General features: G+C 41.3%; 1 protein-coding gene across 6 annotated transcripts in view; it reads left to right on the top strand.

The window, feature by feature from the left end:
- Window positions 1–16,849, top strand: part of SLC24A2 (solute carrier family 24 member 2) — a 279,623-nt gene that overhangs the window by 252,904 nt on the left and 9,870 nt on the right. For all 6 annotated transcript variants that reach the window (XM_070480576.1, XM_070480577.1, XM_020904070.2 and 3 more), the window contains 3 exons: window positions 421–561; window positions 11,405–11,494; window positions 14,244–14,410. In XM_070480576.1, the coding sequence (XP_070336677.1) occupies window positions 421–561; window positions 11,405–11,494; window positions 14,244–14,410 (398 nt within the window). The remainder of the gene's footprint in view (window positions 1–420; window positions 562–11,404; window positions 11,495–14,243; window positions 14,411–16,849) is intronic.

The following is a 16,849-nucleotide window of genomic DNA, read 5'->3' as shown; positions in this document are numbered from 1 at the left end:
GTTGTGTGTGACTCTTTGCGACCCCATGGACTGTAGCCCACTAGGCTCCTCCATCCATGGGATTTTCCTGGCAAGAGTCCTGGAGCGGGTTGCCATTTCCTTCTCCAGGGGATCTTCCTGACGCAGGGACAGAACCCGGGGCTCCCACATTGTAGGCAGACACTTTACCACCTGAGCCACTAGGAAAGATAAAAAGGAAAGGAAGTTCTTAAATCCTCATGGCTGAGCAATGTATTTCTTGTTCCTGAGATTCAGACTATGACAGATAGGATTCTCTTATAGACCTAAAAAGTCCATGGATGAAAGCAGCTGAGATGACCCAAGAAAGTTCCTGATGGGATCCCGAGATTCCCTCCTTGCTTTGTGGCCTGAGGATGTTATTGTCTTTTTTGTTTATTTTTTTATCTGTTTCTACAACAGACCACAGAGACGGGTGAAGATGAAGAGGACCAGCCTCTCAGCCTGGCCTGGCCTTCTGATCCACGCAAACAAGTCACATTCCTAATTGTTCTCCCCATAGTGTTTCCTCTCTGGATTACCTTACCTGATGTTCGAAAACCTGTAAGTAAAGCATTTTTTTTTTTAATTTCTTGTTGGGGGAGGAGGGGAAACACAGCATATAACAAGAGCCTGCTTCTAAAAGGAAAGGAAGAAAGGATGACATATACACATGTGTATGTATATATGTGCTTGAAATTTCTCTGGACAGATGCACCATAATAGTGATTGTTCTGGTTAGCAAATCTACATGATGAACCACCCCCCGGACTTAGTGGTGTGAAATGACAACCAGGTTATTTTGCTCGTGGATCTTGTGGATCAGGGATTCAAATGGTCACACTGGGGATGGCTGGTCTCTGTCACAGAATGTCTGTGGCCTCGGCTGGGAAGGCTCAGATGACTGGGGCCTAGAACTATCCGGTGGAGCAGGAAATGGCAACCCACTCCAGTACTCTTGCCTGGAAAATCCCATGGATGGAGGAGCCTGGTAGACTACAGTGCGTGCGGTCGCAAAGAATCAGACACGACTGAGTGACTTCACTTTCACTTTTCACTTTCATGCATTGGAGAAGGAAATGGCAACCCACTCCAGGGTTCTTGCCTGGAGAACCCCAGGGACAGAGAAGCCCAGTGGGCTGCCATCTATGGGGTCACACAGAGTCGGACACGACTGAAGCGACTTAGCAGCAGCAGCCGGAGAACTATCTGGAGATTTCTTCACTCGTGTTTCTGGCACCTGAGCAGAGATGATTCAAAGTCTGGGCTCAGTTGGGATCGTCTCCTAGAGAACCTATTGCGCAACTGGGGTTCCCCACTATAAGGCGGCATCAAGGTAGTCAGATGTCTTACATAAGAGGTCCGGGCTCCAAGATTCAGTGTTCTTGCCACACAAGGAGACGCTCCTTGGTCTCTGGTTAGTCTAGTCTCAGCAGTCACATAGAGTCACCTCCACTGAACTCTACTAGTCAGAGCGATCATAAGTCTGTCTAGGGCAACAAAATATATATCAGTGTCCTACAGCACATGACACCCTTGATGGCAGCAATTTCAAAGAATTTGCAACCATGTTTTAAAACTACCACAGTGATTGTCTCTGCAAAGGGGAAATGAAGGTCTGAGGCAGAAGGGTGACTTACATTTTGTTGACTATTTGTGTACACAAATTACTCATTCAATTCAAAAAATAATTTAAAGCAATGCATTCATGTAGTATAAATGTGTACATGTCTGATCTGCTCCCTCCAGGATTATCATTACCATAATCAATATTATTATCTTCCACGATTATGTACTGGGTGCTATGAACACAATACCATCTTATAATCAGCAAAGTACAGTCTGAATGTAGATCAACTTAAAAGAACATCCCCTCCAGTGTTGTCAAACTGGGTTCTTGGGCCACTGGGTGAAAGAACTAATGAGAAATTAAAAAATAAAGAGAAACAGCTCCCCTTTTTTATTACGGGCCTTCACACATGTACTCATTCAACAAAAGTGTATATCTACTAAATATATAAGTAGAAAGAAACTTAGGCAAAAGGAGTTAACTAGCTCATGCCTGGTCACTTCCTAGGGCATGGAGCTGAGATTCACACCCAGGCCCATGTGACCACACAGCTTGGGCTCTTCCTCATATTTCTTGGTGCCAGAAGGTAAAAATACAAAAACATTTCTAAAAGCATTTGGAATAGAATACTGCAATAACATCCAGCATAATTTAGCATCCTTCTTCAAAAGCCCCGCGATGATCCCACTTTCTTCATTTGAAAAAGACTGGAGAAGCATCCTGTCTCATTACTCTGTTCTGACCCAGAAATAAGCCAGCCTGACAGAGAGCCTTGTCTTATCAAGTACAGGCCAGGAATGACCCCAGCGTAAAGACCCCTGGCATTAGACGTCTGCTAGGAAAGGGTGAGTGTAGCAGGTGTGGCTCATTTAAAGCACTATCTAGGTTTCTTTGTTCAAGATGCTGTTACAGAGCATCCGCTCTATACGAAGGCCTGGCTTCCTGGAAACATGCAGCCAAATAGCTGGAATGCGTTCAGTTTCTTCTTGGCTCCCATCACAAGGACATATCTGAGATGTGCATGCTCACATGCGCTCACTCACTCATTGCCTCTCTCTCTCCCTCTCTGTCACCATTTCTCTGCTAGTTAGCTCAATGCTTTTGCTTAGCTCAAGGAGGAAAATGAGGGAGACAGACAAGGTTTTCTAAATCCCCACAGCGGGTCTAGTGTGATATGGCCCAGAGCAGAGGGGCCTGGTTCACTAATAAGACTGATCAATGTTATAAAGTAGATAACCAACATGGACCTACTGTATAGCACAGAGAACTAGACTCAGTGTCTTATAATAACCTATAAGGGAAGAAAATCTGAAGAATATGTACACATAGTGTGTGTATGTATATATAGGACTGAATCACTGTACTGTACACTTGAAACATATTGTAAATCAATTCTATGTCGATTTGTTAATTTAATAATAATTTTTAAAATAACTTTGAAAGAAAAGAGTGATCAATGTCAGTACACAACGGCTGGAGCCATCAGGAAGATGTGCAGGAATGGGAGGAGGTTGCCAGCAACCTAAGGTCCTGGAACCTCAGGGCTGGGTGGGACTCGGAGCAAAGGCTGGCAGAGTACTCATTCCCTCTGTGATCTGAGTCAAGGAAGCTGTTAGGGAAGATCAGCGTTCTCAACCAGGGACTCCTGGACCACAAACAGGACTCCACCATGGCTAGAGTTAGACCTGCTCTAGCTGATGCCACAATCCCCAGGGTGCAAAGCAAGCAGATGCAGCTGAACGGGATACTCCCCATGCAGTGCCACTGACTGGTCATTTGCTGAGCAGTACCCCACAGGAGCCATCCCCTACAGCATGTGCTGGGGTGGCCAGTGGGATTTTTCCTCACTGTACCCCCAAGAGCCATCGCTGGATGGACTGGATTTTTTTCTGTCTTTTTCTGAGTATACCATGTGCTGTTCCAAGCAGAAATGAGGCTCTTTGTTAGAAACTTAGGTGTTTGTAGATTTCCTCAGCCAATATTTACTGAACACATGTTATATGCCAGGCATCAGGCTTTCTGCCCTAAAAGAGACATAAAGTCACATCAATCACAATTCCTCTTTTTAAAAAAACAAAAATGTTTTGGCCACACCACGCTGGCATGTGAGATCTTAGTTCCCTGACCAGGGATCAGACTCACATCCCCTGCATTAGAAGTGCAGAGTCTTAACCACTAGACCTCCAGGGAAGTCCCACAGTTCCCATTTCTAAGTTGCTCTAAACTCAGTAGAGGAAACAAAGCCCATCCCTATAGAACTACAGGGCCAGATTGCACAGCCTTACTAGTGAGAGCAGTTAGACTCAAACCCTGGTTTCCTGACTCTGGAGCATTCTCATGCTACCATGTTGACTACAGTGGTTTTTCCCACATGACACATGCATCGTGCAATCAAGGAAAAGTCACATCTCAAATCTCAACCTCATATTTCCTCCTTTGTGAAATGCAGGAGTGGAGGAAGATCTCTAGATTTCCAGCCAGCTGTAACATTCTGTGATTCAGCAAAACATAGATAACCATCAATATGATAGTTCCAGTTTACTCTCAGAACATACTTTGCATATATGGAATGCCGAACAAAAAAAGCATGCTGGTTGGTACAAAGGCCAGTAAGCAGCTTCTTGCTCATCCTCAGTTCAAGACAGTTTCATTAGGTTTGATCTTGCATAAGTTAGCTTTTGTTGTATAACACCCCAAAACTTAGTGACTTAAAACAACAAGTATTCTTTTAGCCCATAATCCTCCAAGTTGGAGATGTAGCTGAGGCTCGGCCTGACAGTTCTACTGCTCACTTAACACAGCTGAAGGCTGGTATGTCAGCTGGAACACCTTGATTCTGTTCCACATGGTCTTCTGTCCTTAAGCAGTCTAGCCTGGGCTTACTCACATGACGGCCAAGTTCCAAGAGCAGTGAGAATGAAAGCCACAAGGCCACAAAGATCTAGTTTAGAGTCTGCCTGCTGTCATTTCTACCACATTCTATTGGCCAGAGCAAGGCCTAAGGCCAGCCCAGATTCAAAGGCTTGGGAAACAGACTTTACCTCTTTGTGGAAGGAATTGTAAAGTGATGTGGCCATTTTTTTCAGTCTGCCACTATCCTCATGTCCTGCCACAGGGCCTCTTGAAAAATTACCCAGGGAGAGAAGAGACACTTGCTACTCCTCCAAGCCTGGTAGCTCTGTCTCCTGAGTAGTTTTTGACTTACCCATGGAGATGAACATTCCACACCTTGACAATAATTACAATGAAAACATGATTTTTTAAAATGTATACACATCTAGTTTCAGAGTAAATTATACCTCCACTTGTTTTTATTTCCACTTCATTTATATGCAAATTGTATGACAGTGTTTGTTGCATTATGCATACTTTCAGCTCAGATAATTAATGTGGGTTTCACATTTATAGTTTTCTTAAATTAATGGCTTTGTTTTAAAAGTCCAAGAACTGAAATGCAACCTTAATGAAGAATATGTCTTTGATGAAAAGTGAAAATAATAAAGGAAACAAAGACCCCTCCAAAGTTATATTTTCTCATGGCCTAGGATGGGTGTTCTTCCAAATCAGGAATGCATCTCATGAGATATCAAAACATGACCCATCAGGTCTAGGAAGGTACTTAGAACTCACCCAGGATTTTGCAGTTTCTGTCATGCATTAGTTCATTCACCAAGTATTTATTATGTGTCTACTATGAACCAAGGACAGTTCTAGCAAGGATGGAGTGATTGAGGCCCTGAGAGTTTGAGTGACCTGTCCAAGCAAGACCAGCTAATAAGAAGCAAAGCCAAGACTCTAGGTCAGATGTCTATGGTCATTTTCACCTCCCTGAGTTTGAGGTTTTTTCATGTCTTAAAAATCAAATTGAGGTTAATATTATCTAATAACAACTCCCATTACTATCTGAGTACTTGTTCCATGCAGAGTTTGCTAGACATTTCATATGCATGAAATCCTCAATACAACTAGATATTGTTATTCCCCTCATTTTACAGAAACTGAGACTTAGAGAGATGAAATAATATGTCCAATAATTTGTCCATTGCTGGTAATTGATGAGCAAGGATTACTACTAGTCATAGTAATCCAGAGACCATACTTTTAATCTTTAACAGGATTGCTTTGAAGAACGTTGTTAAATATGTATGCCCCAGAACCTTGCACAGAGGAGATGCTCAGTGAAATATTTTTTGAATTTAAATAAGTAAAGAGATGGCCAATTTGTGCAACCAGCTAATGTCCAGAAATGTTTTCTAATCCAAGAAAGTATCATTCTGATGTACTAAAAACTTCTAATGAGAACATTAGCTGTCAATTATACAAGTAAACCATTACATTGGGAATGAAATGGACACATGTGCCGGCCAGCATATGGACACAATTTGCTTTCTGCTAATTGGTGTGAGGCCCATCCCAGCAGATGTCAGAATGAGCCACCATTACAAACCATAAATTGACACATCAGACCTTGGCTTGAAGAGCCCTTTCTTCCTTGCAATGAGTGTTAGTCGATCAGTCGTGTCCAACTCTGTGTGACCCTGTGGACTGCAGCCTGCCAGGCATCTTTGCCCAAGGGATTCTCCAGGCAAGAACACTGGAGTGGGTTGCCATTCCCTTCTCCAGGGGATCTTCCCAACCCAGGGATGGAACCCAGGTCTCCAGCATTCCAGGCAGATTCTTTTACCCACTGAGCCACCACGGAAGCCTTCCAATGAGACTGGTAACTAAAGAACTGTACAGGTCCTACTGGGCAGTGATAACTGGAATGAGACCATAGAGTCCAAAGAAGAGGAATAACCAGAAACAAATGAAAGGAGGAATTACCTGGGCTGTGAAACTGGAAATGATAAGGTAATTTGATGGTCCAGAAACACTTAACCAAACTGCTGATGCATGAAAAGTTGATGCTTCAAAGAAAGAACTGTATGGAGGCTGGGTGAGGCAGATGGCCATACAGCTGGAATGCTACTCTGTATTTCCCTGATGTTCTTTATTTTCTGACATTCAGAGCACAAGCTAGTATTATGATGATAATGATCATTAAGTGTCCAAAGCTGGGTATATTTTGAGCATTATTAGCCCTGTCTTTCTTTAGGAATGAGTATAACCTGGATTCCTAACATCTAAGAATATGTGCTGTATAGAGTCAGACAGACCTAGATTTGAATTTCATGTCTAGTTCAAGATCTAGGTACAGAGTAGGTACCCAGACTTTTCCTACCCCTAGTTAAGAATGAAGACCTGAAATTTTACAAAGAAAAGTTATTTTTAATATTTTTTTCAATGATCCCCTAATCCAATACTAGGTACATTTATATGTCCAATAATTACTAGTTAGCTTCTTGATTAAGACTTGTAAAAGATGATGCTGTGAAAGTGCTGCACTCAACATGTCAACAAAACTCAGCAGTGGCCACAGGACTGGAAAAGGTCGGTTTTCATTCCAGTCCCAAAGAAAGGCAATGCCAAAGAATGCTCAAACTACCGCACAATTGCACTCATCTCAGACACTAGTAAAGTAATGCTCAAAATTCTCCAAGCCAGGCTTCAACAATATGTGAACTGTGAACTTCCAGATGTTCAAACTGGTTTTAGAAAAGGCAGAGGAACCAGAGATCAAATTGCCAACATCCACTGGATCATCGAAAAAGTGAGAGAGTTCCAGAAAAACATCTATTTCTGCTTTATTGACTATGTCAAAGCCTTTGACTGTGTGGATCACAATAAACTGTGGAAAATTCTGAAAGAGATGGGAATAACAGACCACCTGATCTGCCTCTTGAGAAATCTGTATGCAGGTTAGGAAGCAACAGTTAGAACTGGACACAGAACAACAGACTGGTTCCAAATAGGAAAAGGAGTACGTCAAGCCTATATATTGTCACCCTACTTATTTAACTTATATGCAGAGTACATCATGAGAAACGCTGGGCTGGAGGAAGCACAAGCTGGAATCAAGATTGCTGGGAGAAATATCAATATACCTCAGATATGCAGATGACACCACCCTTATGGCAGAAAGTGAAGAAGAACTAAAGAACCTCTGATGGAAGTGAAAGAGGAGAGTGAAAAAGTTAGCTTAAAGCTCAACATTCAGAAGACTAAGATCATGGCATCTGGTCCCATCACTTCATAGCAAATATATGGGGAAACAGTGGAAACAGTGTCAGACTTTATCTTTCTGGGCTCCAAAATCACTGCAGATGGTGACTGCAGCCATGAAATTAAAAGGCACTTATTCCTTGGAAGGAAAGTTATGACCAACCTATACAGCATATTAAAAAACAGAGACATAACTTTGTCAACAAAGTTCTGTCGAGTCAAGGCTATGGTTTTTCCAGTGGTCATGTATGGATGTGAGAGTTGGACTATAAAGAAAGCTGAGTGCCAAAGAATCGATGCTTTTGAACTGTGGTGTTGGAGAAGACTCTTGAGAGTCCCTTGGGACTGCAAGGAGATCCAACCAGTCCATCCTAAAAGAGATCAGTCCTGGGTGTTCATTGGAAGGACTGATGTTGAAGCTGAATTGAAACTCCAATACCTTGGCCACCTGATGCGAAGAGCTGACTCATTGGAAAAGACCCTGATGCTCGGAAAGATTGAGGGCAGGAGGAGAAGGGGACAACAGAGGATGAGGTGATTGGATGGCATCACTGACTCAATGGACATGAGTTTGGGTGGACTCTGGGAGTTGGTGATAGACAGGGAGGCCTGGCGTGCTGCGGTTCATGGGGTCACAAAGAGTCGGACACGACTGAGCGACTGAACTGAGCTGAACTGAACTGAACTGAAGCATCAACTTTTGAATTACAGAGGTTTCCACTAATACATTGATTTGAACTTGGCTCCTTTAAATCTTAATCCAATTACTTATTTTCTGCCTCTTAACCAGGAATGTTTTATGGTTCAGGGATGATATTTTTCGGATGAGAAATGTGTTGAAATAATTTGATTCTGACTTGTGACACTATATCAATGAAAAGGTATGCAAAGTTACAAAAACTTAATAATAAAATAATATTTACATACTTAGTATGTTAACTAACCTGGAAAGGGGGCAGTCTGTGAAATAAGGAGTCTCCCAGGATATCCAGTCCATGTGCCGTGTTATAAAGTGTGGAGATGGTACTCCGTATCCTCCCAGGATGTTCAGAATCAAGCTAAAGACAGGCTGCTGCTCAAACCACACTTGTGGCCCCACGAAACAAGAGGGGCCCTCCTCTTCCCTGTGACATAGCATGGCCGTAGGAGATGAAACACTCATCACACCTAGGGTCCTGAAACAGTGACGTGTGACCAGAGGAAAAGAATGGAGACTCTAATCAGCCTAATGCCTTGCATGGGAAAACTTGGCACTGGCAATTCCAAGGCTCAGATAATCTCATCTCCAGCTGGAGCTGAACTCCTTGCTTTAAAGGAATTTGCTTTTTGGACTTTTTTGGTGGAGCAGTGGCTAAGTCTGTGCTTCCAGTGCAGGAGACCCAGGTTTGGTCCCTAGCCAGGGCTCAGATGATAAAGAATCTGCCAGCAATACAGGAGACCCAGGTTCAGTCCCTGGGTCAGGAAGATCCCCTGGAGAAGGGGAATGGCTACCCACTCCAGTATTCTTGCCTGGACAGAGGAGCCTGGCAGACTACAGTCCATGGGTTCACAAAGAGTCAAACACAACTGAGCGACTAACAGGGAACAAAGAACCTACATGCTACAACTAAAGATCCTGTGTGCCACAACTCAGACCCAGTGCAGCCAAATAAATAAATTTTTTTTAAAAAAAGGAATTTTCTTTCAAAGTAACTGTCTCATCCTCCACTCTGAAAAACTGATTACTTTTTTTTCCCATAACCCATTAAATAGTACTCAGGTCCTCAGAAAGAGTCTGAGTCTGAAATGTGAAAATATTTCCACCAAATGTTTCAGGGGAAACATTTAAGAATAAGGTTGTGCCTGCTTACTGGGGTCTGATGTTTTCCCCAGTTGAATCAATCCCACTGGCCTTACAGACATCCATACTAACCAGTGGCCCAAGAAAATCCACAGCCATTGAAAGAAAGAAAATGATTATTGTGAAATTTAACAGAAGCGTGGGAATGATAATGAAAACATATATTAAAAACTTGAAATTAGTAGAGAGAACACAAGCCTGTTTGGAGCGATAAAACTGTGTTCATCATTATTGATATTCAAAAGATTACCATATACAGGTTTATCTTTTGCTTTTAATGAAGCTCTCAAAAGCTGTGGCAGAAGTGTTCTGTGTGACTGGCCAAGGTCAGCCCTTCAGACAAGTGAGATAGCATTCATCCAAGTCAACTCCATTCATTTCTCTGGGCAGAATTGGATGGTATTATCAAAGCAAAAACTAAGATTGTCTCTAAAAGTGGAAAGCTTTGAAATAGAAAGTGTTTAGCAATAATAAGTGACTCTCTAAGAATATTATGCTTTCTGAGCATGCTTTAAAGGATCCCAATTTGCAAAAAAGAGGATCAGCAAGACACCACTACCATCCAGTGCAAGCATGGATTTCCCTGTAGTGGGATAGATAAGAAACATTGCATTTTGTGTATCTGATTTGGGCTGATGTTTGAAAGAAATTTGAAAAGTGCTCATACTGTAAGCTTGAGATTGCACAAAGCCTAGGGCTAAAAGCCCAATTCTGTAGTTGGACATAACATAGTTAAGGGTGGAGAACAGAAGAGAAAACATTCCCAAGAGTGTCTACTCTGCAACTCCCGTGAAGAGCAGCGCAAGTGGGCATCCACTACTTGTGTGGCTCCAGTATCTGAGAGACTGGCCACCCTCAGGAACCTGTATTAACTGTGGTGATAGCTTCTTCTCTGTGGCTTTTCCTCATAATTCACAGGGCTGTAAAATGAGCCCATTTGTTTTTGAAACTATTGATCTTTCTTGTTAATTACATAATTAATTATGTAATTACATGATTAATCCCATAGGCCTTCTGGCAGATGGATTATTAGGATACATGAGTCAAAGCAATAGAGACTGATTCTCATGAATTTGAAGAGGTAGAATAGGGAGCAGGAGAAGGAGGAGGGTTATGGAGTACTGAGGGGCTGAAAGCGAGGTTGTGAAGCCAAGCCCTGGGGAAAGGGCAGGAACGGAGACCATCTGAGCAACCAGCAGTAGGAACAGACCTTCTCTTCAAAAGACTGCCATCTCAGATGGGACGCATTGAGAGAGTAGCATTGACACATATATATTACCACATGTAAAATAGATAGCTAGTGGGAAGTTGCTGTATCACACAGGCAGATCAGCCCGGTGCTCTGTGACAACCTAGAGGGGTGGAATGGGGGAGAAGTTCAAGAGGGAGGAGATATATGTATACTTACAGCTGATTTATGTTGTTGTATGGCAGAAACGAACAACATTGTAAAGCAATACCATCCAATTAAAAATAAATTAAGAAAAAAAAAAACTTCCCATCTCAGCCGCCAGTTTTATGATGGCTTGGCTTCAACCAATTTCACATTCCCGAGAGAAATCTTAATGTCCCAGCTCGACCAAGGGTTACTGATGGGGCTTCCCCAGCGGCTCAGATGGTAAAGAATCTGCCTGCAATGCAGGAGACCTGAGTTTGATCTTTGGGTCGGGAAGATCCCCTGGAGGAGGGAATGGCAATCCACTCTAGTATTCTTGCCTGGAGAATCCCCTAGACAGAGGAGCCTGGCAGGCTTCAGTCCATGGGGGTCGCAAAGAGTTGGAGATGACTGAGCGACTAACACTTCCACTTTTCACCAGGATGGCAGGCACGGCTTTGAGCTGTCAGATCACCTCGGTTAGTACTCACACTGTCCCCTCCTCCTGGTTCTCTTGCAGTCATCAAGGAAGTTTTTTCCCATCACGTTTTTCGGCTCCATCTCCTGGATCGCAGTCTTCTCTTACTTGATGGTCTGGTGGGCACACCAGGTAAGACCTTGAGAAGGACAGACATCTGCCCAGCTTTTCTCTCGGTTGCCAGGTGGTGTGTTTGCTTTCTGAAACTGGCACAACAGTGTTGCAGCTGACATACATATTCCAAGACTGAAGGAATTTACTCCCCTTAACTCCCCTTATCTCCTGGCCCTTCTCTGTACTGTGGAATCAAGCTGGCATCGCCCCAGACAGCTGTGGGGAGGAAAGGCAGGTCTATCCACAACTTGCCGTCTGCAGCCTGAAGCCAGGCCAGCCCGGGCCTGGAGGAATGTCAGGGTTTTGCCTAGCTCAGCGGCACTTCCTTTCACTTGGACAGCCACTCACCTCATGTTCTCATCAAACTGGCTAAGACGTGGAGACAAAATGGTCTCTTCCTTGAGCCTGAATTTACAAAAAATGATGCTGTATTTCACTTTTACTACTTCTAACTCAATACCAGTCGTAATGCCCATCACCAGAATAAACTCTCAGGAATTGTTTGTTGTAACTCATGAAAGGAAAAATGAGATGCAGAGGTCTTATGTTCAGTCTTATGTTCTCAGAGGTACTAAGAGCTACGATTATTGACTGAATATGTACCACCTGAATATAGACAATTCACCTCCCTTTGTCCTTCTACCTGGGTATAAATTCTGTGGGGGAGGTAACATATTATCCACAGTTTACAGATAAAGAGTTAAGCTTAGAGCTAATTAAAGTTGTTTAAAAATAATAAGATACCACTTCACAACCATTAGTACAACTACAACCAAAAAGACAGACAATACCATTTGTTGTTGAGGGTGTGGAGAAACAGGATTGCATACATTTGGCAAAACTCACAAAACTGTATGCTTTTTTTAAAAGGGTGAATTTTCCTGTATGGAAGTTACACCTTAATTTTTTTTTAGAAAGAACATATGGCATCACTAACAAAATCCACTGAAAATACTGTCTGATAAACCAAGTGTTATTCCTACAATGTATTTCATATTATTCCTATCACAGTTATTTTACTGACATTGACTTCAGATTACTCTTCCTCAATATTTCCAAAAATCCATGTCTTCAGACATTCCGTTTGCCCCCAAGTCATTATTTTCTACATTCCCAGAGAGACATTTGCTACCAATATCCAACAGAAATCACTGCAGAAGTTTCAGTCTGTGGGTCAGGAAGATCCCCTGGAGAAGGAAATGGTAACCTACTCCAGTATTCTCGCCTGAGAAATCCCATGGACAGAGGAGCCTGGCGGGCTGCGGTCCATGAGGTCACACGCAGAGTCAGACACGACTGAGCACACCCATTAAAAACATTTAAAAGCTGTTTCTTAGCCTCCAGATTTCCAGGCTGTGAATGTTTGCCATTTATAACATATATAACAGCCTTCCAAAATAATTATTTTTATTCTTCCATGTACAGATAAAGAAAAAGAAGTGATTTTTTTTTTCACTTACTGGAATATATTGTTTCTAGATATTTTTCTTTAGTCTTCCTCCAAAATATCACCCTACAGGCTTCCATGTTTTTCTTTACTTTTTAATGATTATCTTAATTCCACAATCTTATTTTCTTTTCATTCTCTTGTAGAAAAATACAAACACAATCCCTGGAACAATTATAATTATCAAAAAAAAAAAAAAAGCCCAGAAATATAGAGTGCACAAAGAGAAGCCTTTTATTTGCCAATGATAAATGAGACATTTCTCTTTCTTTTCACCAAAGAAATGCTTTTCTCTTTCAAAACATCCAGACAGCAGATCAAATAGCAGATTATGTTGTAAGTCTGTAGCACTAATTCTATCATTTGTACCTTTGACCTGTAAAAGCTATAAATGATAGGAAGTACACCATTTCGTGCTCAACTCTTTGTTATGCACAGTTTTGCCAATAATAGCTGGTTCCCACTAGCTTAAAAGCATAGTTGGGAGCTGTTTTTATTTGACAGTCACAAATGTGTTTTTATTTGCCCCAGAGGCTAGGGAACTGAACTATTATACCTGCCCTCGTAGTTCACTGCTTTCCATTAGAAAGGACATCTACGTGAGCTATATGTCAATTACATCTCAATAAAACTGGAAGAAAAAGAAAGAAATTGAGGATCAAGACATTCCCCAGTTGGCCCAGTACACTAAGTCAAGTACTTAATAAATGCCAGAGCCAGACCTGGGACCAAGGTCCTCTGATTTCCTAACTGTTGCTTTCTCCATGGCTGCCTTGCGTCTTACTAGTCCTGTGTTACCAAACCCAAAAACATCCAAAATCAAGTTTTCTGTGGAAATGGTACAGCCTAAAAATGTTTAAGAGTGGGTTACAGACAATAGGAGATGTTAAGGGAAAATGGGGACACTGGGTATCAATTCTTAATCTTCAATCATAAATTAAGGGGCACATTTGCTACACGATCTGGTGCCATTATCAGGCACTGGCCCATGGGGCCAGTGACCATTATAACTCTGATCTTCTGCTTCCCCTGCCTGGTCTTGATAAAAACCAAATAGAGGCTGCATTCTAGTCTTCTGTAGCTCTTTTTTCAGATTACCTATTTAATCCTTGTGCGAACATTCCTGATCTCTTGGGTCTGAGCATCATTAAAATATAAACCTTTCTGTCAACTACTGTGGCTTATTCATTGTTATTATCTCAACACCCAGCACAGCACAGAGTAAGAATTCATTAAAAGGGAGTTGCATTGAAATGTTAGTGGTCTTGATGGTTTTGTGACTTCAAACACTCCTCTGTTTGCCCCTGTCATGGCTTTTAGGTTGGAGAGACAATTGGCATTAGTGAAGAGATCATGGGTCTGACCATCTTGGCCGCTGGGACTTCAATCCCTGACCTGATCACCAGTGTCATAGTGGCCCGGAAGGGACTTGGGGACATGGCCGTGTCCAGCTCTGTTGGAAGCAACATTTTTGACATCACCGTAGGGTGAGTAGAACTCATTATATAAAGGGTCACATCAGCTCCACCACTGTCTTTGCCTTCTTAGAAGCTTGTGAAATCATGACCAGTATCTCAGAGCCCAAAACCAACCAATACCAACAGAAAGAAAAGACTGGTAGTATCATTCAGTTTCACCAACTCCATTTTTTCATTTTCACAGAACTTCATGAAGAATAAGTTATCCTTGGACAGGGAGAAACACATACTTACATAGAGAGTGGGTGTTGTAGGAAATACTTCAAGAATTTCACCTATAAAATGGCATTGGCTACATGTCATGAATATTCAACATTCATATGTGACTGAGATACTCTGGTAGTTTCACAGTATTTTTTTTTTTCTGTGTTCTAATTCTAATTACAGTCCCCACCAGCCTCAGATGAGATTTGGAAAGCAGACTAAAACATAGGCCAGGAAAAAATTATCCCATCTCCTTCCTTGGAAAATGCTGGCAGGTTTGGCGTTATCATTTGTTTATCCGTGCTGGTGAAGATAGTCTAGGTTTTTTGAAAGTCAGATAGTAAGCTCTGTTCTTAAACAAGCTGAAATTCTCAATATGAATAATCTCTAAAGTGGATCTGACTGGGGAGAGAAGCTGTTATTTCTATCATTTCATTTAACATGTTCAAAGTAAAAGTAGTCTCAAAAGTAACTCGAGAAGGCAGTCCCCTGAGAAAGTAAGACATGGGATACTATCCTTGTGTTCCTAGAAGAACTGACCTCTTAGCACTTGAGTTTGGAAGACCATTAAAATGAATCTTTCTCATTGAACATCTTGTTCAACACTGTTCTCTTTTATCCTTTCCATTACCTAATGTATAGTTTTTTCATTCAGTATCTACCACATACACTGTACATACATTTTTATCTATCTAAGCCACACATGAGGTGTGTTTATCATCCCCACTTTTCAGGTAAGGAAACTGAAGGGCACAGAGTTCACACGAGTAATGAGATAGCTGGGATTTGAACAGAGTCTATGCTCTCAAGTACAACACTATCTGAACATAAAACCCTGCTCTGAGCTTCACTGTCTGTACCACCTTAGAGTGCAAAGAGGCCCTGTCCCACACTTTCTTCCTTCGCTGGCATCTCTCCCTCGAGAGCCCTCACTGCTTGTCTGTCTGGAAAACTCCAGCTTACCCTTCGAGTGTCAACTCGAATCCTGGTTTTCTGCTTCCTTTAAGCCTGGCCTGGAGGCTTGTGCTCCTGTATATGCTCTGTGTATCCATATCTCACACTCTTGTCAAGGTCATGTGTATCAGTCTGTCTGCTAGACTATGAACTCCCCAAGAACAAGAACTCCCCAAAACCTAATACAATGTCTAATGATGGCAGTGGCTTGGCACATGTTTGTAGAATGAATGGATGGATGAGTGAATGAATGCCTGAAAAGGTGTATTTTTAAAAAGAGGGACATCCCTGGTATAAATAGTGTTTCTCAGTTCTACTGCCCACACATGTAAAGCAGTTTTCTTGGTCAATACCTTGTACAAATAGAAAGAAAATATTCTGTAGTATAAAAAGAGAAAATCTTACATAGTGGGGAAAATTATGTGTTCTTTGAGATATATTTATCATGTTTTCGAAAAGTATTCTAGTGAGTTACAAAATGCTTTTTGTTCATTGTTCTTAAATTATACATATGTTGTAACTTAAATGGAGGTTTAAAGAAAATCATCCCTAATCCTACTACCCACAAACATTTAACTTATGTGCATTTTTCTCCTAATATTTCACAAAGTTTTCTTAGTGAATAATCAGTTTTGCTCTGTTGGAGGGCTTTTATTTTTCCACTTTAAAGCCATTTATGCCTAGCAAAGAATAGGCCTCTATGAGCAAATTAGTAAGTCAGCCATTTTTCTAAGTTTCTTCTTAGCTCTCATAATTAATATTCTACAGCTTCAAAATATTCCATCTTGTTGCTTTCAGTTTTACCATTACCCTTTAGGAGGACCTTTGTATTTTTTCTGAAAGCATGAGTGTTTTATGAAACTTTATGAGGAGAAACATCTCTTTTTTTTTTCTTTTTTTGGGGGGGGTATTTTTTTTTCCATTTATTTTTATTAGTTGGAGGCTAATTACTTTACAACATTGCAGTGGTTTTTGTCATACATTGAAATGAATTAGCCATGGGAAACATCTCTTAATTATTTTATTAGGGTAAATTTTTAAAGAAATATTGATGGATCAAAGATTAGAAATATTTCAATGGCTATTGATGTAGTATATTTTTCCAAAAGGTCTCTTCCAAGAGTTTATACCAATTTACAAAGTTATTAGCAATATATTGAGTGTAACAGTTTCTTCATAGTCTTAGTAGCATTTTCTTCTTAATATATACTCAAGGTAAAAGATTTAGAAATACACATAAAGCATAATACAAGCCAACATATAAGCATATATAAAACATAAGTACAAACC

Source organism: Odocoileus virginianus, chromosome 18 (assembly GCF_023699985.2).
Source record: "Odocoileus virginianus isolate 20LAN1187 ecotype Illinois chromosome 18, Ovbor_1.2, whole genome shotgun sequence".
NCBI lineage: Eukaryota > Metazoa > Chordata > Mammalia > Artiodactyla > Cervidae > Odocoileus > Odocoileus virginianus.
The sequence above is the reverse complement of the archived record's forward strand: the minus strand, read 5'-3'. Positions and strand labels throughout refer to the sequence as shown.